Raw genomic sequence first — 23,357 nt, forward strand, 5'->3', positions numbered from 1 at the left:
ACTGAGTGCACGCCTCTTTAAAGCAATCCACATAATCCCAATTAGTTCTGCCCACATAGTAAATGTAGAAGACATTACACACCACTGGAGTGTGTGCAGTTACAGTCCTACAGGAAACTCTCAAAGGACATCAGTTTTTTTCTCAGCTAAGGCAGCTATATGGCTGTAGTAGACCAGGATGTGGCTGAAAGGTTTTTGGACAGTAACCCTACCTTTGCCAAGCAATACTATGATACCCACTTTAGGGCCCAGGTTGTGTCGAACCTGCTGTCCACATCCAAGAAGACTGGTGTTGACATCAGCCAGTACCATGACCTGAGCTCTGTGGAGGAGAGTGAGGTTGTGTTTGACATGGTACGGGACCTGCAGGACCATCTACAGATGGAGAAGGCTCTGTTCAACCTCATGCGCCATCTGAGCTTCATCATGCGTGCTGACCGCATGAGCCTGTTCATGTACCGGCAGAGGAATGGCACGGCCGAGCTGGCCACTCGCCTCTTCAATGTCCACAAAGATGCCACATTGGAGGAATGCCTGGTCCCTCCAGATAGTGAGATCGTGTATCCACTGGACATGGGAATTGTGGGTCATGTTGCCACCGTCAAGAAGACAGTTAATGTACCTGATGTGACACAGGTAAACTAACGTCTAGGGCTGAACATGTGTTATAATCTCAATTTTATTGTTCACAATTTATCATTATCTTCAAGATTAGTACTGAATAAATCTCAATGAAACATCCAGTGATTTTAATTTTCTGCTACGAGACATTCACAATGATCTAGATGACTGAAACCTGTATAGATAGTTAGAATTTTGATAGAATATTAATATTTCTAATTTTCTAATTCATTTTGTGTGTGAACTAAAGCAACATGACACTGTATTTCATAAAGCATAAAAAGATATATTTTGACCAGTAGAGAGCAGTGTAAGTTTACATTTCTGTAGCATGACATGATTTTAAGAACTTGCCAGCAGACTAAAAACTTCAAGTTGTACATACAATTTTCACATTATAAATCAAATAAGGGCAAAATACTCCTCAGTGCAGTGATTTATTATATTTTTCCTGCTAGGTAAAGAATATTACAAATTACACTCCATTTGCAATTTTAAACCATTGTAACACATTTAATACTCTCTAATAATCACTTTGTGTTAGTAGATCAACATAGTTATATTTATTTTCTTGCAGGAATAGTATATTTCAAATAGTATCAAATTTTGAGTCATAAAACTCAAAGATCCAGTGGATTAATTTAATCCTGAATCACACTACTACAAAGAAAGGCACATTATTAAATGTGCATGACATTGGTCTGAAATGAAAACCATGAAATTATTCCTTATAGCAATCAGTTCAGAAAGGAACAGACTGTCTCGCTCTCCTCTCTGTCTGGCATGAAAATCTGCTACTCATCCTGGAAAACACCTGTCTCTGTAGAACACGACCGCTCTAGAGCACATAATCATCTGTAATAAATTGACTGCCTTTATCTTCTTCAATGAAAATGTGACTGAAATACAAAGTGTCTGGAATGCAGCAGTGGCACTCCCTCCTTGCTTTAACCCATTTCCTATCTAACTGACCAGCTGAAAATATCACTATACAGTATGTTCAACAACTCTGTCTTTAATAATATGCTAAAAGATACCTCTTAGATTTGATTGCTTCAATTGCTCTTTGGGTAAATTATTTGCTCCACAAACTATATGAGTGCAGATTGGAATTAGCGCATTAGGTCTGTTTCTTTCCACTGGCTATGATGGGCCACAGGGAATAAAGCTCTTTAATCTTGCTTGAATTAGAGTGACCCTGGATTATATTTAAAGGTCAGTGCATAAAGCCGTGTTCTCTAAGTCAGCAGAATAGCAGCAGCTTACTGTACCTGCACCTTTTATTTATAACTAAATCACAAATGTCCATAAACTATATAGTAAGAAAGATAGGAAGTGTTGCTATCTAGTCAGTAATGGCCACATGACCTGTTGTTGAAGAATGACAGCAGATTGAATAATCAATTCCAGATTTATTTTGTTTTACATGATCTGAGCCATATGTTCAGACAGACATTTGGCAGTTGCTCATTTAATAACAAAATTGACTTTATATATATGTAGCCTTCTTAGACTTTAGGGAAAAGATCAAATGGCAAACAGGCAAATAAATTCAACTCAAAACTAGCTATAATGTTGCATGGAAATATCATAGTTTATTGTTAATCACTGCAGTCTTTGTAGGTTGTCTCATGCATTTTTAATGATTCTTAACATGTGGTTCTTTGATCAGTGCCCCCACTTCAGTGACTTTGTGGACACACTGACAGAGTATGAGACTAAGAACATACTGGCTACTCCCATCATGAACGGGAAGGACATGGTGGCCGTCATAATGGCGGTGAACAAGATCGGTGGCTCCTGTTTCACCACACAAGATGAAGAGGTGTCTGTCTTTCCCATTCCCCCATTTCTCTCTCTCTCTCTCTCTCTCTCTCTCTCTCTCTCTCTCTCTCTCTCTCTCTCTCTCTCTCTCAGATAATCAGATAGATCAGTGGTCACCAACCCTGTTCTTGGAGATCTACCTTCCTGAAGACTTTAGCTCCAATCATAATTGTGCCCACCTGACCATATAATCATTACCTTAAGAACTTCTTGATCAACTAAAAGAGATGTGTTAGATTTTGGTTGGAGAAGGAAGGTACATCTCAAGGAAGAGGGTTGGTGACCACTGGTGTACATCATATTATTCATCATATCTTATTCAAGATAGCATAAAACTTTACATTACAATATGTGTGTTTAGAAATGTACGGAAATGTTTATACCTTATTTTTATGCCCATTTTATCTTCCCAGCTTAACTGTTAATGTTAGAGTAACTCCTACCTGAAACCTGCCTGTTTGGTTTTTTTTTTCAGACGGTGAACAAATATTTGAACTTTGCCAATCTTGTTCTTCGAGTCTTTCACCTTAGCTACTTGCACAACTGTGAAACCAGAAGAGGACAGGTGAGATGATTAATAATATTTTTATAATGGTTTTGCCTAGTGCAGCAACATGGTGGCTTAATTAATGGCTTCCATTCACATCTACCTTGTAGGTTTTGCTCTGGTCTGCCAGCAAAGTGTTTGAGGAGCTGACGGATATTGAGAGGCAGTTCCACAAAGCCCTGTACACAGTGCGAGCCTTTCTCAACTGTGACCGCTACTCCGTGGGCCTTTTGGACATGACCAAGACAAAAGTGATTTAGCTGATCACCGCAGTAGTGCTATGACGTTTGAATTAGAACTGTGTTTTTTTTTCGTCCTGATTAGAGAATGGTAATAAGTAGATTAAATGTTAACCATGTGTCTTTACAAAAACTCTTGATATGTAAACATCTGTTGTGAAAATTGAAAACAGTATACTGGGATGTAAGACAAGCTCCTCCATTGCCATTTTGAGACAAAAAGTCCAAAAATGCAAAAATGACACATACAATTCTTTGTAATACTTAAAAATTAGGTCCATAAATAAGCATTTATTAATACTTACATATTAACCTAACCTAACATCTATCATCTAACAACTAATCATATCATGATGCTCCTTAGATAATCAGCAAATAATGAAAAGTATTCATTAACACCCTCTGAGTCATACAGTATATGACCAATAACAATGATACTAATTAAGTATTAACATATTTGCACACTTGCTAACTCAATCTGTTCATATCATGATTTGCAGTATAATTAATGATAATGAACATTAAGAAGGGTGTGTTTGGAAACAATGTAGTTACTACCTTGAAACATACAACTGTGGTACTACCATAAAACATACAACTGTGAGCTCGGTCTCAACAACTGTTTGCAACTCTTCTACTCTTAATTACCATATGTCACATTCCATACCATATGCTTGTACTGTATAAATGAACCTTCTAAATTAGTGGTGCTAAGTTTGAATTTGGGATTGTGAATTGTCCCAGTTACTTAAATAAGCTAATGTTTGGATTAACCTACAGTACACTGTGTAAATAATTTTTTTTTAAACAACAATTAATGATCTTCATTAATACTACAAGCCACAGTATTAATTTACAGGATAAGTTCATATGATGTTAATTCTATTACCATTAGTAATGTATATATGACTCATATATGACTCAGTTGGCTGTTAATGTAAACACTTTGTCACTTCCTGATGTGCTAAGGATTAGTGCATGTATTAATTCACTATGAAAGCATTACTCAAGTATTAATATATTTTTATTTGTGGACTCCATATAAGATAATAAATTGACAAAATTGTGCATCAATAAGTGCTAACATTCCTGTAAGCATCTCTTATTATGCTTTTAGGAGTTCTTTGACCTTTGGCCTGTTCTGATGGGTGAGGTGCCTCCATATACAGGACCAAAGACTCCTGATGGCAGAGTGAGTACCATAAAATATGGCAATAAGTAACATTCAGTTTTTAAATCCTATATTCTATTTTACAAACACCCCTGTGTGTGTTCAGGAAAAACTCATGATATTACTTTTCCCTCAGGAAGTCATTTTCTACAAAGTGATTGATTATATATTACATGGAAAGGAGGACATTAAAGTAATACCGTAAGTCACCCCACTTTTATCATTTCTGATCTCAGAAATTTAATTACTAGGATTTATTTATAGCCTTGGGCTGAAGCCAATTATGACTGTCACAAAGAGACACTGCTTTTATTAAAATATAGAAGAATGAAGTATAACACCATAAAAGCAGCACCAATTTATGAAGAAGCTCAGAAAGATCTCCACCCAATCAACTCTATCTCTCTTCAAACAAAAAAGGGCCCCATCTATCTAGCAAAATCACATCTCGCGCCGCCTTCAGTTAAAGGCATGGCCTGCATTCACAAATGGAGGGCTTCCCCACATTTCCAAGCAGAGCTGAGCTCTGATAAATAAATAGTGTTGGATAATGGGATAATAATGATTATATAATACAGTTTCACACTGTGTTGTAGAGAAATGTATTCTTTCAAATTGTGGAAATTGTTAATTGTTGTTTACATACATTTGATCATTAAACCAAATTGTATTCATCACGCATAATTTTAGAAAAGAATTACAATTAGTATTTAATCTATTTGATTATTTGCTAAAGCATATAATCATATAGACTAAATACTAATTACAAGTACAAAAAGGTGTATTGTACATATTGTATATTGTCATATTTTTGCAACTCTTATGTAGGAACCCCCCTGCTGATCACTGGGCTCTTGTTAGTGGACTGCCCACCTATGTGGCTGAAAATGGCCTGGTAAGAGTCCTCTGTCTAACAAAACAATCACGCTAGTCACAAGCAGGAAGGCATTATCTGAATGTAATGATGGAATACTCTGGACACAGCAATTAATGGATTAAACATTTTTAGTACTGGTCAATCTCATGATGTCGATGGTCTCCGTCTTTCCTCCAGATCTGTAACATCATGAATGCTGCCCAGGATGACTTATTCAACTTTCAAGTAAATTCAACTATTTTTTTAATTTTTATTTTGAGTGAATTGATTTTTATTATTTTTAATTTATCGCTTGCTGAAAAAGTGAACTGTATTAAACTAAAATGTGCTCTGAACCTAAACTCTTTTTTTAAAAATTTTTTTTTATACTGTTGTTATTATTATAAGAAAGAGCCTTTGGATGAATCAGGATGGACTGTAAAGAATGTCTTGTCTCTACCGATCGTGAACAAGAAAGAGGAAATAGTTGGCGTAGCAACATTCTATAACAGGAAAGATGGAAAGCCGTTCGATGAAATGGACGAAACACTAATGGAGGTATTTGCGGATAAGACTGAGTCACTGTTGTATTTTTACACAGCAGACTCTGCATTATTGAGTTATGAACTCTTCACCCAGAGACTGTGAAGAAGTCAGTGTGTTCTCATTTATTAATCTTTATTTACTGGTTGAATTCCAGTGATCATCAAGTTTATTTTAATTCCAGTTCTTGTTCTGTTTCATATCAGTCTCTAACTCAGTTCCTGGGTTGGTCAGTGCTCAACACAGACACTTATGATAAGATGAACAAGCTAGAGAATCGCAAGGACATATTTCAGGACATGGTGCTTTACCATGTCAAGTGCAGAAAGGATGAGATCCAGAACATCTTGGTGAGTTTCTGCACCATAACATCATCGTATGTATCTTGATAAAATAAATACATTACCCAGACCATTTAAATAACTTTTAAATCTTGTACAGTAAAAATATTATATGGAAGTATAGTAACCTGCAAAGAGACTATTATCTTACCCTATGATGTTGCTAAAATAATTCTATTATTATTGGGTTTTTGTGTTAGAATACACGTGAGATGTATGGGAAAGAACCACATGAATGTGAAGAAGATGAATTGGAAGACATTCTGGTAAAAAAGAAAAAAATTGACCTGAATGAAAAGAAATATTTAAATATGATTCATTAGCTACATGTTTATATGTAATTTTATCTGTCTTGTAGAAAGACTCTCTACCAAACCCAAAGGAATCCGAGATCTATGAGTTTCATTTCTATGACTTTGTGCATACTGAAATGGACCTGGTCAAGTGTGGTATTTCAATGTACTATGAGCTGGGAGTGGTGGACAAGTTTCATATACCTCGCGAGGTGAGTTAGAGCTAACAGTGCACCAATCGATATCTGAAATTATGGCAATCCAGGGGTCCCAGACAGCGTAAATGGCTCTGCTCTCTGGGTGGCAAAAATTGGGTTTGTTTCTTTGCTAGTCAACCATAGCCCATGTATTTAGAATGGGACTGTTAGTGCACTCCTTGAAGTGTTTTAGCAGTAGTGTGAAAAGATTGAGTGGAGTGCCATTGAGTGGCTTTATATCTTAACTCCCACACTTCCAGACTAGTAGCTGTCATGTGGTAGAGAAGCTCTAGCTAGTGGGTAGGAAGAAAGCCAAGTTTAAAAAATCTGTACATGGTCATTGAAAAAAACAAACAAAAAAACTCCATTTTCTACCAATTTGATCTCCCAAGATCTCAAGATGTCCACAACTGGCTAGTGTTGTGCTGATTGACAGGGGAGAGGGCAACACCATCCCACTCACTCTCACATTCCCAAATTTGCTTAATTGGACTCCCAGCCATGGATGGCTGTGGTATCATTGGGATTCAGATTCATGATCTCATGATGAACACTTTTCTGTTGCACCACTTAGGAGCCCCAGTACCACTTCTGTGATATAAAATAAGGATTTCATAACTCACACTGCTTGGTTAAGAAGGTAATTAAAGTGCTCATATGTTTCCAGGTGTTGGTGAGATTCGTGTACTCAGTCAGTAAAGGCTACAGAAAGATTACTTACCACAACTGGAGACACGGCTTCAATGTGGGCCAGACGATGTTCACACTTCTCATGGTAAAGAGCAGCTGTGTTAGCAACAAGCACTACATGCATTCAGCAAATAATAGACCAATAATTGAATCTTTGAATAGATTTGTCACATTTTTAAATGTGCTGGAAATATGTATGGGTATAGTGCCCTCCTACAGTATGTATTCCTTAAAAAGGAGCTCTAGAAGCAAGATAATGAGGCATCCAGGCATGAAACTGCTTCATGCTGCCTCATCAGTAAACACAGACATTGAGTCATATGGCAGGCAGGATGAAATTTTGTTTCTGGTGTAAGTCCAGTCCTTGATGAGCATCATTCCCAGGTGTCACTGAATGTAATGAGCTCTCTGGAGTCCAGTACAGACATTGAGTCTCCTCCCGCAGCTCCGCAGAGATGTTCTTTAACCCTTTAATATAGGTTCAGGTCATAATTGTAAATATGAAACAAAAATGAGGTTACAGAGCATGTAACATGTCTTATTTGCACTCTCAGTCATTTTTTTTTTTTTGGATTTTTGTCTATTTTCATGTTTATTTCCAAATATTTCCATATATTTTGTACTTTAAATTAGATCTTGTACTATTGTATTTGTTCAAAAATAAAAAGTGATCACCAGCACATAAACTGAAAACAGAACAAAACATGAGTTAATATTCGAAATATTTCTCTCAGACTGGTGACCTGAAGCGCTACTACACAGACTTGGAGGCCATGGCGATGGTCACAGCCGGATTATGCCATGATATCGATCACCGTGGGACAAACAACCTCTACCAAATGAAGTATGAGCTGCATACCGTAATTACAGCCATAAACTGCAGAGATGTTACAGTTACTTTTGATGACAGCATCTCTCTGTAATATGTTGCTTCTTATTTGTGTGACATTAATTTAGCATGTTTTAGATCATCTCCTTTGTGGAATTATTTTCTCAGATCTGGGAACCCACTGGCAAAGCTGCACGGTTCTTCCATTCTCGAGAGGCACCATCTGGAGTTTGGTAAAACCCTGCTGAGAGATGAAGTGAGCCTAAGAGTTGATGTGCTTCCTAAATTTATCAAAGCATCTCATAATATTGTAATGAAATTACATCTTGTCTTGTGCATGCAAAGCAAATTCAAACGAACCTGACCTCTAGGATCTGAATAAAAAAAGAGGTTGTTGTAATATTCACTGTATATATATTCATATTTTCAGGCTTTGAATATCTACCAGAATCTTAATCGACGGCAGCACGACACTGTCATCCATTTGATGGATGTAGCTATTATTGCCACAGACTTGGCCTTGTATTTCAAGTAAGGATATTACATATTATACTGTGAATATGGCATGTGAACAGTGGCTTGTTGATGAGGGTATCACTATGGAAACTGTTAGAACATTTCTGAGCTGTCAGTAGTGTATCACTGTGAATGACATTCATTTAATTGTTATATTGCTTTTAGAAAAAGGACCATGTTTCAAAAAATTGTGGATCAATCCAAAACCTATGAGAACTGGAACGACTGGACCAAGTACATGATGCTGGAGACGACCAGGAAAGAAATTGTGATGTAAGTAACGTACACAGTGTTGCCACAATATAACCCTGCAGCAGTAATATTTGACTAACTCACAGAATGAGAAATATACCATTGCTTTCTCCATTTTTGACTATGATGTGAGTCCATGTGAGAAGATTCACAGATTCACAGTATGATGTTGATGGTTTTTCCATGGCAGGGCAATGATGATGACTGCATGTGATTTGTCTGCTATTGCCAAGCCCTGGGAGATCCAGAGCAAGGTATGGCATTACTTTGGCATAATGCAGTTTCGCTCAGCAGGCGAGATTCAACAGCTCCTGCATAAAAAGGCTGTGGCTGCACAAATATATCTGTGCTGTCAGGCAATATACTGTAATGAGATTCGGGTGCTTTTCATATGGTAATGTAATAAGTTGTTTAAACTATGTTATTATATGCATTTACGAATCTGCAGCCTTGCTGATGATTATGTATGACAGGCTAAAGTAGGTACCTAAGCTGTGGGGAAAAAAAATGGGGAAAAAAATAATGACTGAGCATAATGTTTTGGTCCTGTTCAATTGTGTGATCACCAGCAGAGTAGTTTGTTACTTTGGTCCTGTTGAGCCAATTAATTGCATTCAGTTAGAGGTGTTTATTGGGACTGAGATCTCTTGGGACCCAACAAAAAGACGTGGCAGCAGATGTTTCTTACTTGCATGAAGCTTGTAAGACAAAAAAGGCACTGTTGATCATCCAGGTTAGTTTGGCAATAGATTAAATTACTTATTTGTTTTTATTTTTGAAAACAGAACCAACTTTGAGGTACAAACAAATATGACAATGATCAAACGTTCTGTTGGAGTGGACATGATTGTACATGAATTCCTTGAGCAGCAGGCAGGATCAGTTAGAATTTCTTTGGGAACAGGTAGGCTTGATCAAAATTCCTTTGTGAGCTGGCAGGCCTGGTCAGAATTCATTTTTTAGCAGGCAGGATTACTCAGTTTCTTTGAGAGCTTGCAAAATTGGTCCAAATTCATCCAGGAATTGGCAGGATTGGTCAGAATTCCTTGAACAAAAGGCAAAATTGGTCAGAATTCCTCTGGGAACTGGCAGGATTATAGAGAATTTTTTGGAAGCTATCAGGTTTGGTCAGAATTTCTTTGGGAGGAGGTGGGAGTGGGATTTTTTTTTTAAACAGTTAAAAAAAAAAAACATGTGTAGACCTCTATTTCCAATTTTTAATCTTTGCACATTCAAGAATAACAGCTTACATCAAATACTTGTGAATATTATCATTTTTCTCTTTCCAGAGAGTGTAGCAGCAAATTAAACCCCCTTTTAAATAAGATGCTTTCTTGCAGTTATTTCACATATAAATTTAAATGGTTTATTCAGATGATTCATTGCAGAGACAGACTGATATCCCATCTAAGAAAATATCAGTTGACTGCTAATCTAATTTTATTGCTGCTAGAGACACAAAAGATTACAATCAGACAACTTATCTCCATGTTCTGCCTCAGCCGATATTCCACTGTAGTGTAATCTATGTACAGTATCTCACAAAAGTGAGTACACCCCTCACATTTTTGTAAATATTTGATTATATCTTTTCATGTGACAACACTGAAGAAATGACACTTTGCTACAATGTAAAGTAGTGAGTGTACAGCTTGTGTAACGGTGTAAATTTGCTGTCCCCTAAAAATAACTCAACACACAGCCATTAATGTCTAAACCGCTGGCAACAAAAGTGAGTACACCCCTAAGTGAAAATGTCCAAATTGGGCCCAATTTCCCTCCCCGGTGTCATGTGACTTGTTAGTGTTATAGGGTCTCAGGTGTGAATGGGGAGCAGGTGTGTTAAATTTGGTGTCATCGCTCTCACACTCCCTCATACTGGTCACTGGAAGTTCAACATGGCACCTCATGGCAAAGAACTCTCTGAGGATCTGAAAAAAAGAATTGTTGCTCTACGTAAAGATGGCCTAGGCTATAAGAAGATTGCCAAGACCCTGACACTGAGCTGCAGCATGGTGGCCAAGACCATACAGCAGTTTAACAGGACAGGTTCCACTCAGAACAGGCCTCGCCATGGTCGACCAAAGAAGTGGAGTGCACGTACTGAGCATCATATCCAGAGGTTGTCTTTTGGAAATAGACATATGAGTGCGTCCAGCATTGCTGCAGAGGTTGAAGGGGTGGTGGTGGTGGTGGGGGGGGGGGGGGGGGGTGTCAGCCTGTCAGTGCTCAGACCATACGCCGCACACTGCATCAAATTGGTCTGCATGGCTGTCGTCCCAGAAGGAAGCCTCTTCTAAAGATGATGCACAAGAAAGCCCGCAAACAGTTTGCTGAAGACAAGCAGACTAAGACATGGATTACTGGAACCATGTCCTGTGGTCTGATGAGACCAAGATAAACTTATTTGGTTCAGATGGTGTCAAGAGTGTTGGTCTGGGGCTGCATGAGTGTTGCCGGTACAGGGAAGCTACAGTTCATTGAGGGAACCATGAATGCCAACATCTACTGTGACATACGGAAGCAGAGCATGATACCAGCTTGAATTCCAGCATGATAACGACCCCAAACACACCTCCAAGATGACCACTGCCTTGCTAAAGAAGCTGAGGGTGAAGGTGTTGGACTGGCCAAGCATGTCTCCAGACCTAAACCCTATTGAGCATCCTAAACCTAAACCCTGTGGGGCATCCTCAAATGGAAGGTGGAGGAGCACAAGGTGATCCACTAACATCCACCACCTCCGTGATGTCATCATGGAGGAGTGGAAGAGGACTCCAGTGGCAAACTGTGAAGCTCTGGTGAACTCCATGCCCAAGAGGGTTAAGGCAGTGCTGGAAAATAATGGTGGCCACACAAAATATTGACATTTTGTGCCCAAATTGGACATTTTCACTTAGGGGTGTACCCACTTTTGTTGCCAGCGGTTTAGACACTAATGGCTGTGTGTTGAGTTATTTTTATTTTTTTTTGAGTTATTCATTATAGCAAAGTGTCATTTCTTCAGTTCACATGAAAAGATATAATCAAATATTTATAAAAAATGTGAGGGGTATACTCACTTTTGTGAGATACTGTATATTTGTTTGCATAAGGCAGAACAAATTTATAAATGAAGCACACACAGGAAACTTAATCAGTGCTTAGTAATCACTTCACTTAGCATCAACACTAATAAGTATCAAGCAACCTTATGAGCTCTTACAACTGCAAAGGCTAAAGCCTATAAGTCATTCTAAGCACTGTCTCTATAACAGTTGTGATTATCTAAATGCTATGTGAGTTTTGGGAAGTTTTCTTTTCCTGCCCTATTCCTAAAGGCATGCTTGACACCACATCCTGGTATGTTTAAACTCATGTGGTTTGTGCCTGTGTGATCCTGCAGGTGGCACTGTCTGTGGCTGCAGAGTTTTGGGAGCAGGGTGACCTGGAGAGGACTGTGCTGGAGCAACAACCTATTGTGAGACATTCACCAGAATTATGAGACACAGAGAAGAGGAGGAGGAGAAGGCCATGGTGGCAAAGGCAACGAGTAGAAAAAAAGAAAGAGAGATTGCCCATTGGACACATCGTGATGTACTGCCTATTATGTGGTGCAGTGAGTCATAAAGAGCGGTCATAGTGGCCCAGGCAGCTGCTCCATTCCTTAACTTGCCCATTTTCCACCACACTGCCGCCATAGCCTTTCATATCCTGTTCTTTCATATGGCTACTAACTTGCATTAAGTGCAACAAATGATTTTAAAATGGTTTGTTTCTCTACATCTTAATGCTAAGTTCTGTTTACACTCTAGCCCATGATGGACAGAAACAAAGCAGATGAACTCCCCAAACTGCAGTGTGGTTTCATCGATTTTGTCTGCTCCTTTGTGTACAAGGTGAGGCCTTCCATTTTGATGTGCCACCATTTACTTGTACCCCTAAAGGCTTCCAGGTTTTCTAGACATTGATAGATTTGCACCTGTATAGAAAATACTGTAATTAAGTGACAAGGCTAGTTATATTTTAATTTGTAGTTTGAATGTTAATATAGTAAGTGGGTCTAACAATTAAAGAGAGTAGAGTGTAAAAATGCAATGGGAGAGTTTGAAATGCATTATTTATAAAGTTTTGCTTCTAAGATGAAAATAAATGGCCTAATGAGTCAGCCAATTTAGCTGAGGAAAAACTAAGTTCCGCATCTCTCATCACTCCCTAGTTTAAGTGTGCTAAAATGGAACTCAGCTTTAATCACTCTAGGTTTTTCTCAACTTTATTTCTTGTTGGTGTGTTCATTAATATTTAAATATTATAAGAATTGGCTGTCAAGATCATAAAAAAAACTACCCTAAATGTAATTCCTAGATTTGAAAATCAAAATAAATTCTTCAAAGCTTTTTGGCAGAGTCTGCACTACCATTTAAAATGCGTTCCTGTTATCCACCATTAAAGGAAAACTTAATGTGGAGTTGCAAGATAATAATTTCAGCAGTTACCCTCTAACAAGAGATAATGTCCTCCCAGAGCTGTTCTTATACAGGTTTATCCAACTTTCAAATCAGAATCACAATTAGTGTCATGCACTGTTGGGAAATTTATATATATATATATATATATATATATATATATATATATATATATATATATATATATATATATATATATATATATATAGTACAGAGGAGAATACAGCACAGATAAATATTGCACAGAAACATTATTGTATCTTAAACACAAAACATAAGTTTGTGAAGCAATTAAGCCATCATAAGTTTGACTGCATATAGAAAGTAGCTTTTCTGGTGCCCGGAGATATTGACACTGCTGGAAAGAATTTGTAGTTGCCTTTATGCAATTTTCTAGTGATGATGGAGCACTGGAGAAATACAGGATTTTTCATATTGACGTCTCTGAAAAAGTAGATTGTTTAGCACTTGACTAAGGAATTCATAGTGTAATACAAAAATTCATTTTTACTTAAAACTTCACTGACTGCTCCAACAATAGAATTGAGAGTAAACAGAATGTATGTTCTTTTCTGAGAAACGTCAATATTCTAGACTGTGGTAATCACTCATCACATATATGCTTGTTTGAGATTAGCTTGACTAACTGCGGTAGCATTAGACACTTTTCCATATCTCCCTGCAGGAGTTCTCTCGCTTCCACGTGCAGATCACACCCATGCTGGACAGGCTACTGAACAACAGGAAGGAGTGGAATGCACTTAAAGAAATACATGAGGCTAAACTGGCGAAGATTGAGGAAGCCAAGAAGGCTAAGGAAGAGGCTGCAGCTGCGGAAGCAGCTGTCAAACAGGGTAAAAACTTTTAAACTGGCTTGTTCACTGGTCAGCCATAACATTAAAAACACTGACAGTTGATGTGAAAAACACTGATTATCTGGTTACAATGGCCCCTGTCAAGGTGTGGGATATATTAGGCAGGAAGTGAACAGTCAGTTCATGGGAAAGTGTAAGGATCTGAGATACTTTGACAAGGACCATGTTGTAATGGCTAGACAACTGGGTCAGATCGTCTCCAAAATGGCAGGTCTTATGGGGTGTTCTTGGTATGCAGTGGTTAGTACCTACTAAAATTGGCCCAAGGAAGGACAACTGGTGAACCTGAGACAGGGTCATGGGCGCCCAACGCTTATTGATGCATGTGGGGAGCCTGTCTGGTCAGATCCCACACAAGACCTACTGTAGCACAAACTGAAGAAAAAGATAATGCTGGCTATAATAGAAAACTGAAAGCACCTACAAAGGGCAGGTGAGCATCAGAACTGATCCATGGAGCAATAAAAAAGCCTGGTCTGATGAATCTCATTTTCTTTTACATCATGTGGATGGGCGTGTGCATGTGCATCTCTTACCTGGGGAAGAGTTGGCACCAGGATACACTATGGAAAGAAAGCAAGTTGATGGAGGCAGTGTGATTCTGCTGGGAAACCTTGGGTCCTGGCATTCATGTGGATGTTACTTTGACACATACCACCTACCTAAACATTGTTGCAGACCAAGTACACCCCTTCATGGCAACGGTATTCCCTAAAGGCAGTGACGTCTTTCAGTAGGATAATGCACCCTTCCACAAAATTGTTCAGGAATGGTTTGAGGAACATGACAAAGAGTTCAAGGTGTTGACTTGGTCTCCAAATTCCCCAGATCACAATCCAATCAAGCATCTGTAGGATGTGCTGGACAAACAAGTCCAATCCATGGAGGCCCCACCTCTCAACATACAGGAGCTGCTGCTAATATCTTGGTGTGGCCAGATACCACAGAACACCTTCAGAGGTCTTGTGGAGTCCATGCCTCGACGGGTCAGAGCTGTTTTGGGGGCACAAGGGGGACCTGCACAATATTAGGCATGTGATTTTAATGTTATGGCTGATCAGTGTACATCATTACTCTTCTACAACTGTATACTATAAAGTCAAGCTGTGCAAAGTGTGTTGGAAAGATCTTAAGTATAAGCATCAGGATAATTTTTTGGTTTCTTTAGAGTTTTAGAGGTTAAGAAAAAGACAGTAAAGTAAAAAGGCAGATTTGACACTAAACACTGACTGAGAAATAATGACCTAAGCTATGATCTTTTCTCTTCCAGCAAGTGCAGCCCAGGCCTCCCAGTCCAAGACCTGTGTCCTCAGCTGAGTCTTCAATATTCCAAATATATATCTATTTATTCTCATTTTCAGTAAGGTTTCACATTTAAGAGTTCAGAATATTAAATGTATCAAAATAACTACTTTAATGTCAGTGATATTGCTAGGGGTAAGTAAATATACTAAATAAAATCACTATGTGATCTATAGAATAAATTGCCTGTTCGATTAACTTCTTCTCAATATAGCACCTGGTAGCCAATAAAATGTGATTACACAGAGTAAGGGATGAGCTTATTCGATGTCTGGGTGGGTAATTGTAGAGGAAGTGTAATGATTATGTCCACTGACCTTTTATGAACATTAATATAACATAATTACAGCACAAAGGATTTGGAAATGTCCAAAATAGCCCCCCCCCCCCCCCCCCCCCCCACACACACACACACGCACACACGCATATAGCAAAAATAATAATATCTGTTTTACGTGTTGTTTTACATCCTCCTCTCCGCCTAGAGGATGCTGCACGCTCGGCTGAGCTCTAGTGTGCTAACTGTTCCACAGGGAGCGTGCATAATCATCTAACACACGGCATGATGATGCCTGCAGGGGATAGCGTAATTGAACAAGGGAGGCGAGAGAGCTGATTGGCAGATTAGGAGCTGGTGAATGAGGGGGGCTTTAACTACAGTGCTGAAGTCATCGCGGACGCACATTTAGGGTACGTCAGCATTGCGTGACGTAATGATGTACTGTCCTGGGGTTGAACAGCTGCAGGAAGGGATATCTGTGTGTTTTAAACCCTGTGCTGTCAAGATGTTTACGTGCATTCACACACACACACACACACACACACACACACACACACACACACACACACACACACACACACACACACAGCTTATGCAGAAAGCAGAATCACACAAGGCAATACTGCAGTAAACTACCACCAGCATCATCATCATGATACTGCATTAACGTAAAGGGTCTTCTCTTTTTCCTTCCCATGAGACTTTGCCTGGTTACAGAATTTTCAGTAGCCAATCGTGCATCTGCTGCTTACACAGTGTATAGCTCAGCTATTACAGGGATTCAGCATCCTCCCCTCTCGAACTCGTCCAGCCTGCACTGCTCATTCCAGGAATAATTTCATAGTGCTAACAGTGCTTTATGTGGAGGGTAAATCAGCCCATAACACATTAATCCTTGTCAAACTTATTTTCTTGCAAAGAAGTGGAGTATAACAAATAAATGATAAAACACTGTACCATATCCATTAACAGACAACACACACTGTCAGTGTTCATTAGGACGTTTTTTATTGTCTGGAGCCAAATCAATGAATATATGTCAGTTGTTTTTTTTTTTGTTTGTTGTTGTTTTTTTTTACAGTATATGAGGATCAGTTTCTATAGTTTAATAATGTAAACAATCTCAGAAGAGAAATGTATTCAGTTTAAAAGGAAGCCATCATCTTTTTTTCCCCAACTATTTACATGAATTAAAATATAATTTATAACATCAGATAATTTCCACCATATAGATAATCTGTGAAACTAGATTTCAACAATTCAAAAATACTGAAATGCATTTGTCTCCATTCTCAAGACATATGAAATCACACAATATAAAGGGAAAAAAACACCATTAAAAGACATTCAAGCTAAGTGACATATAAATAAAATTTAAAAACCCAAAAGAAAAAAAAACCTAAAAATAAAACAATATATGTAAAAATAGAAAATCTTACTAGAAGTATTTACCATATTCCAAAAAACTACATTAAAAAAAGGAAAATCATAGTGAGTTTGATAGTCATTAGATGTAAAGGGAAAAAAAATATCGATAGAAATGAAACAAGAAAGAAATCAATGTATGCCCTTTGATGCTGATTTTGTTTCCACCAAACACACGATACTGAAGCAGCAAGACTACATCCATCACTGGCTTCATGGATTCACAAAGACATCAGACGCCTTGTTCTCTGACGCTTCGGCACAAAATAAACACAAAACGGGACTGAATTTTGATATTTATGATCATGATGTAGCGTATATAAATATTTGTTTTGATAAAACAATCGTGATTTAGTTGACAAATATTTTCCAATATTGCAATATTTTCTGACCAAGGATGTGACATTGTTATAAAGTGAGAAGATTTGTCTCTTTCCTTACACTTCTTATTGTAGCAATGACAACACAGATGCTCTCATACACACCAGGGCCAAGAAAGCCGGTCATGACATTCACTCATGAGACAGATTCAATGTGGTACTGCACTTTTCCTATACATACATTAAGTATACTTTTTGGTCAAATAGTGATTGCTAAAATGGAGATGTATTGCATTTAAAGAGGGTTCCCTTTGGGAGTTTTTTTTAAAAATCTTTTTATTTTGATTATCTCAGTCTGTATATTCTAGATTGACACCATATGTTAAAATGTATTGAAGTGCTTTCAAAAGCTGAATAAATGGTCAAAATTCTATAAGAAATTATATCTTCTATATATATTTATATATATATATATATATATATTTATCTACACCAACACAAATACATATAGATTCATATATATGTACTCTATATAACTTTTTGTATGGCTGTATTGAAAAAGTTCACTTAAGAAAACAGATTGGACTTTTAAAAGGACAGTAGATATTATTAATAAAAGCTTAATAGCTGTTTCCCCGACCGTTGGTTTAAGGCTCTCCTGACGAGACTGTCTGCAAGACCTTCATTTGACCCATTAGAGTGTCTGAATACTGACCAACAATCCCCCACTCCAGCAGTCCGATGACATACACTCGCACACACTCATGCGCACACACACACAGTCATAAATCCAAATCGTACAAGTTCACCACTGTGTGAGAGGGATTTTTGGTGGCAATATTATACACGGCACCCAAAGTCAAGGGTACTAATCTACATCTTGCAGATTAGTAAAATGAGAAGCTGTTAGTGATACTACAGTCCAGTTCTCAATCAGTATTTCACTGTGACATACAGAACAGGATCTCATCTCAAAGACTGCCAAGTAATTTTCAGAATAAATCCTTTCATTTAGGAGAAAGACTGTCTCTGATAACATGTATTGCATCTTAAATCTGTTTTTTTTTTAAATACAATAATTAAAAATAAGCAAGAACAGAAAATAGCTCATTATCATCTTCTAAAGGGATACTTTTTTACAACAGAGTCTGACTTTTGAAGCCACGTCCCTTTTCGTGCTTCCCTGTATTGCTCAACTTAAATCCTCATCACGTGCTTGCACCATTAATACACCTTTGCCCTAGCAGGCAACCTGACACCCCAGTTTTTGAACACACATGTGAACACATCGCTGTACAACATACAACCATACAAGTCATGTTTACATTAGACACAGGGCTATGTACAGATTATATACCCATGTATATATAGATCTATATATAGTCATGTAAACAGCACATCCTCCTTCAGTAGTATATGTACTAAGAACAAAAAACTCATTCGGGTTTTTATTTTAAAACGGTGTAGGTTCTACGAAAAGAGTGTGTACGAACAAATATCTAGGGTCGGCCAAAAAGGCACATCCTGATAGAGTAGCCTTAACGCTGAATAAGGCGTGTTGTACTTAGTGTGCGCTCGATTAAAGTCAAAGAAGGATTCAAATGATGTAAACATTCAGTTTCCTGGTGTGTTACTGAGGAGGTGATTGGTTAAAATAGGTGAGGCAGGGATCATGCATAAGAAACACACACACACACACACACACACACACGCACACGCACACACTTAAAAGCACATGGCTCCACTATACAGGATCTACAGGATAGAATCAAAACCCCCATATTTAAAAAAAAACAAATACAAAGCAGAGAGTGACTGTCTCCCAGGTTCATGAAACTTGGGGCCAAGCCCATCCCGGGACCCGAGGAAACACAGAGACGGCACAATCAGATATACGTGGGTACACTTTTACACTCCAAACACAGACAGAGAACGATTAAGAGTTTAAAGTACGAGGCAAGAGCTAGAAAAACCCGAAGACCTTCCCCTATTATATAGGAGAGAGTAGAAAAACTGAGTATAGAGAGAGCATGTGAGAGAGGGAGATGTAAACAACATAGAGATACACTGGTACCTCTCGGGAGATTGAGCTTTAGTAATAACTTCCTCCCGGATTTCCATGGCCCTTCTCTCTACCCGTAGACACTCATCTGTAGTCCAATGGCTATTGAGTTGATGGGATGTGTAACTAGCTGATACTGATCAACATTCATATCCTTGAGGGATACAGTCTACTGAGAGTCCAAATTTTCCTTTGAGAGTCTTTTTTTAACGTTAATGGTCATTGTTTTTTTCCTTCATTCTAAAAAGGACACTATGCATCCAAGCGCACTGATTGCATACCTAGAACCTGACACACTGAAAGCATTATGAATGTGCTGAGTAAATGTGAATGGTGCAGTTGTACAGTAGTGGTACAGTAAAGTTGGTTAGGTCTTCGGGCTCCATTGCTTGTTATATGTGGCAGCCAGCAGCAAGAACCCAGCCATAGAAGGAGGGGAGAGGCAAGAAAACCACAAGCGCTACCTCGTTTGAGTGCATAGATGAAATAAGGAAGCACTAAAATGACAAAAAAAAAGAGACAGATTTTTTTTTTGTTCTTTTTGATTTGTAAACTCTATGAGTTTTTTTTTGTTGTTGTTTGTTTCCCCCACACTTTTTTGTCATTGTAACACACAGTTGAACATCCACAACGCTTTGCTAATATAAAGCAATTATCGTTTATATATTTGTACGACAAAATGGTGAGTTGCAGTTCCACCGAAAAAGTGACAAAAGTTTACAAAAAAAGAAGCGAAAAAAGCAACACACGTACAGACGTCACAACGACCAAACGGAGAGGGCAAGGGTTTGCTACAGAAACCAGGGCCGCTCAGAGGCCACTAGTGTTTGACGTCCACACACTTCTTTCTATTGTTGTTTCATTTCTCGGTTTCGTCCTCATGCCCCAGCAGCACTCCGGCCTCAATAAGAAGGTCCAATTTTGTTTCCCCGATTTCAATGTTCGAAAATGTAAACATGAGGAGGAGTCTGGGCTGAGGTTGTGAGGTGGCTCAGGAATGAGGATCGCTGAGCTGTCAGTAAGGCGTATCAGCGGTGTAGACTCCTCTGGGCCTCCTTAAGCAAAGTGTCAAAGTCCAGAGCGTCATACTTGCTCTTCACTGGGCCTGGTCCTGCCTCATCTGAACAGCCAAACACAAAGCACAGTTGTAGTAGGACATTACTTTACTAACATTTACGAAGGTTTTAAGTCAAACAGGTCAGTGTGTAACATCTAGTGATAGTAATAAGTCAAAGCGACCAGACTTGTGGTATAACTGAATAATTACTAAAGAAGACCTTTGAAAAAGTCATTTTGACATACTACTAGACAACATTTAAAATTCAAAACAAAATTAATTTTGAGCTCAACTACTTACTATCTACAGGTTATAGCATAGCACAGCCTAGCATAGCTATGTGTAGTGTAGTATAGTACAGTATAGTATGCCGCCCAGTATAGTATTTTATAGTAGGACTGCACGCTTATGGCCAAAATGATAATCCCGATTATTTTGATCAATATTGAGATCTCGATTATTTATCACGATTATTAATTGAGCTTAGTGACAACATATTTTATTGCACTTTCACATTTATTAAGTTTTCTCATGCCACAATATAACACACAAGTAGGCATGAGAAAACTTGAGCTGGTCAATTATGACAAAATTTAGGAACATAGTGTGAGCCATGACTAATTAATTTACCTTCTAATAAACTAAATTTAATATTTTCAGTTAATTTTACAGACTGTATGCAAAAAAAAAAAACGTTAACCTGTTCCATCTTGTAAACAAATACAATAAACATCAATGTTCAGTGTTTGAAGTCTGCTCCTCTTAAATATATTTAAAGCTACACTATTAGACATTTTCCGCCATCATGGTTCTGGGCTGGAGTCAGTTCTCGAACTGTTCTGCATATATTGTGAATATATCTGAATAATCTCTTATAGGATGGATTGGGTGAGTTCATTTACTCGTCAGATGCAAAGCGCTTTAGTTTAATGGTGTTCATTAGGGATGCTCCGAACAAGATTTTTACAGCCGAAACCGATCCAGATACCAATCTTTTTTTGTTTAAGCTTTAATCAAGAGGTCATAAACAGTTACAGTATCTCACAAAAGTGAGTACACCCCTCACATTTTGTAAATATTTGATTATGTCATTTAATGTGACAACACTGAAGAAATGACACTTTGCTACAATGTAAAGTAGTGAGTGTACAGCTTGTGTAACAGTGTAAATTTGCTGTCCCCTCAAAATAACTCAACACACAGCCATTAATGTCTAAACTGCTGGCAACAAAAGTGAGTACACCCCTAAGTGAAAATGTCCAAATTGGGCCCAAAGTGTCAATATTTTATGTGGTCACCATTATTTTCCAGCACTGCCTTAACCCTCTTGGGCATGGAGTTCACCAGAGCTTCACAGTTTGCCACTGTAGTCCTCTTCCACTCCTCTATGATGACATCACAGAGCTGGTGGATGTTAGAGATCTTGTGCTCCTCCACCTTCCGTTTGAGGGTGCCCCACAGATGCTCAATAGGGTTTAGGTCTGGAGACATGATTGGCCAGTTCAACACCTTCACCCTCAGCTTCTTTAGCAAGGCAGTGGTCGTCTTGGAGGTGTGTTTGGGGTTGTTATCATGCTGGAATACTGCATACTGATCATGCTCTGCTTCAGTATGTCACAGTACATGTTGGCATTCATGGTTCCCTCAATGAACTGTAGCTCCACAGTGCCAGCAGCACTCATGCAGCCCTAGACCATGACACTTCCACCACCATGTTTGACTGTAGGCAAGACACACTTGTCTTTGTACTCCGCACCTGGTTGCTGCCACACACGTGACACCATCTGAACTAAATAAGTTTATCTTGGTCTCATCAGACCACAGGACATGGTTCCAGTAATCCATGTCCTTAGTCTGCTTGTCTTCAGCAAACTGTTTGCGGACTTTCTTGTGCATCATCTTTAGAAGAGGCTTCCTTCTGGGACGACAGCCATGCAGACCAATTTGATGCAGTGTGCAGCACGTGGTCTGAGCACTGACAGGCTAACCCCCAACCCTTCAACCTCTGCAGCAATGCTGGCAGCACACATATGTCTATTTCCCAAACACAACCTCCGGATATGATGCTGAGCACGTGCATTCCACTTCTTTGGTCGACCATGGCGAGGCCTGTTCTGAGTGGAACCTGTCCTGTTAAACCGCTGTATGGTCTTGGCCACCGTGCTGCAGCTCAGTGTCAGGGTCTTGGCAATCTTCTTATAGCCTAGGCCATTTTTATGTAGAGCAACAATTCTTTTTTTCAGATCCTCAGAGAGTTCTTTGCCATGAGGTGCCATGTTGAACTTCCAGTGACCAGTATGAGGGAGTGTGAGAGCGATGACACCAGATTTAACACACCTGCACCCCATTCACACCTGAGACCTTGTAACACTAACAAGTCACATGACACAGGGGAGGGAAAATGGCTAAATGGGCCCAATTTGGACATTTTCACTTAGGGGTGTACTCACTTTTGTTGCTAGCGGTTTAGACATTAATGGCTGTATATATATTTATATGTATATATAGAGTACTCTATATACTACTTTTTACTATATACAGTTGGGTGCCAGCAAAATATTGCCACACAGAGCCTCCAGTTTTTCCTCTAACTTGTTACATGTATATACATATATATATATATATATATATATATATATATATATATATATATATAGTTATTCAATAAAGTG

The 23,357-nt window shown here is 38.5% G+C and overlaps 2 protein-coding genes across 4 annotated transcripts in view; one reads left to right on the forward strand and one right to left on the reverse strand.

The window, feature by feature from the left end:
• Positions 1–120: 120 nt before the first annotated feature.
• pde6a (phosphodiesterase 6A, cGMP-specific, rod, alpha) lies at positions 121–15,920 on the forward strand. Of its 2 annotated transcripts, XM_017474298.3 has the most exons (22): positions 121–636; positions 2,294–2,446; positions 2,921–3,010; positions 3,103–3,243; positions 4,349–4,423; positions 4,539–4,603; positions 5,231–5,297; positions 5,457–5,504; positions 5,667–5,816; positions 6,008–6,151; positions 6,343–6,408; positions 6,501–6,647; positions 7,300–7,407; positions 8,057–8,166; positions 8,320–8,407; positions 8,582–8,682; positions 8,833–8,940; positions 9,110–9,173; positions 12,305–12,379; positions 12,714–12,797; positions 14,050–14,218; positions 15,510–15,920. In XM_017474298.3, the coding sequence occupies exons 1-22, from the start codon at positions 160–162 to the stop codon at positions 15,554–15,556; spliced, it is 2,577 nt and encodes an 858-aa protein (XP_017329787.1). In that variant the 5' UTR covers positions 121–159; the 3' UTR covers positions 15,557–15,920. The 2 variants fall into 2 exon arrangements, with proteins under 2 accessions (XP_017329787.1, XP_053537999.1); XM_053682024.1 differs by lacking the exons at positions 121–636; positions 2,294–2,446; positions 2,921–3,010; positions 3,103–3,243 and adding an exon at positions 3,246–3,322.
• An 890-nt stretch (positions 15,921–16,810) lies between these two features.
• ppargc1b (peroxisome proliferator-activated receptor gamma, coactivator 1 beta) overlaps positions 16,811–23,357 on the reverse strand; it is a 44,628-nt gene continuing 38,081 nt past the window's right edge. For both annotated transcript variants that reach the window (XM_017474301.3, XM_017474300.2), the window contains one exon: positions 16,811–20,748. In XM_017474301.3, coding sequence (XP_017329790.1) covers positions 20,657–20,748 — 92 coding nt within the window. In that variant the 3' untranslated portion in view covers positions 16,811–20,656. The remainder of the gene's footprint in view (positions 20,749–23,357) is intronic.

This window comes from Ictalurus punctatus, chromosome 8 (genome assembly GCF_001660625.3).
Source record: "Ictalurus punctatus breed USDA103 chromosome 8, Coco_2.0, whole genome shotgun sequence".
Lineage (NCBI taxonomy): Eukaryota > Metazoa > Chordata > Actinopteri > Siluriformes > Ictaluridae > Ictalurus > Ictalurus punctatus.

Bases quoted from the DNA above. Each gene is read 5' to 3' on its own strand.
- pde6a (XM_017474298.3), top strand. From the start codon at position 160: ATGGCTGTAGTAGACCAGGATGTGGCTGAAAGGTTTTTGGACAGTAAC. The intron at 2,447-2,920 runs GTGTCTGTCTTT...TTTTTTTTTCAG, and splicing joins TCACCACACAAGATGAAGAG to ACGGTGAACAAATATTTGAA. The intron at 8,941-9,109 runs GTAAGTAACGTA...TTTCCATGGCAG, and splicing joins ACCAGGAAAGAAATTGTGAT to GGCAATGATGATGACTGCAT.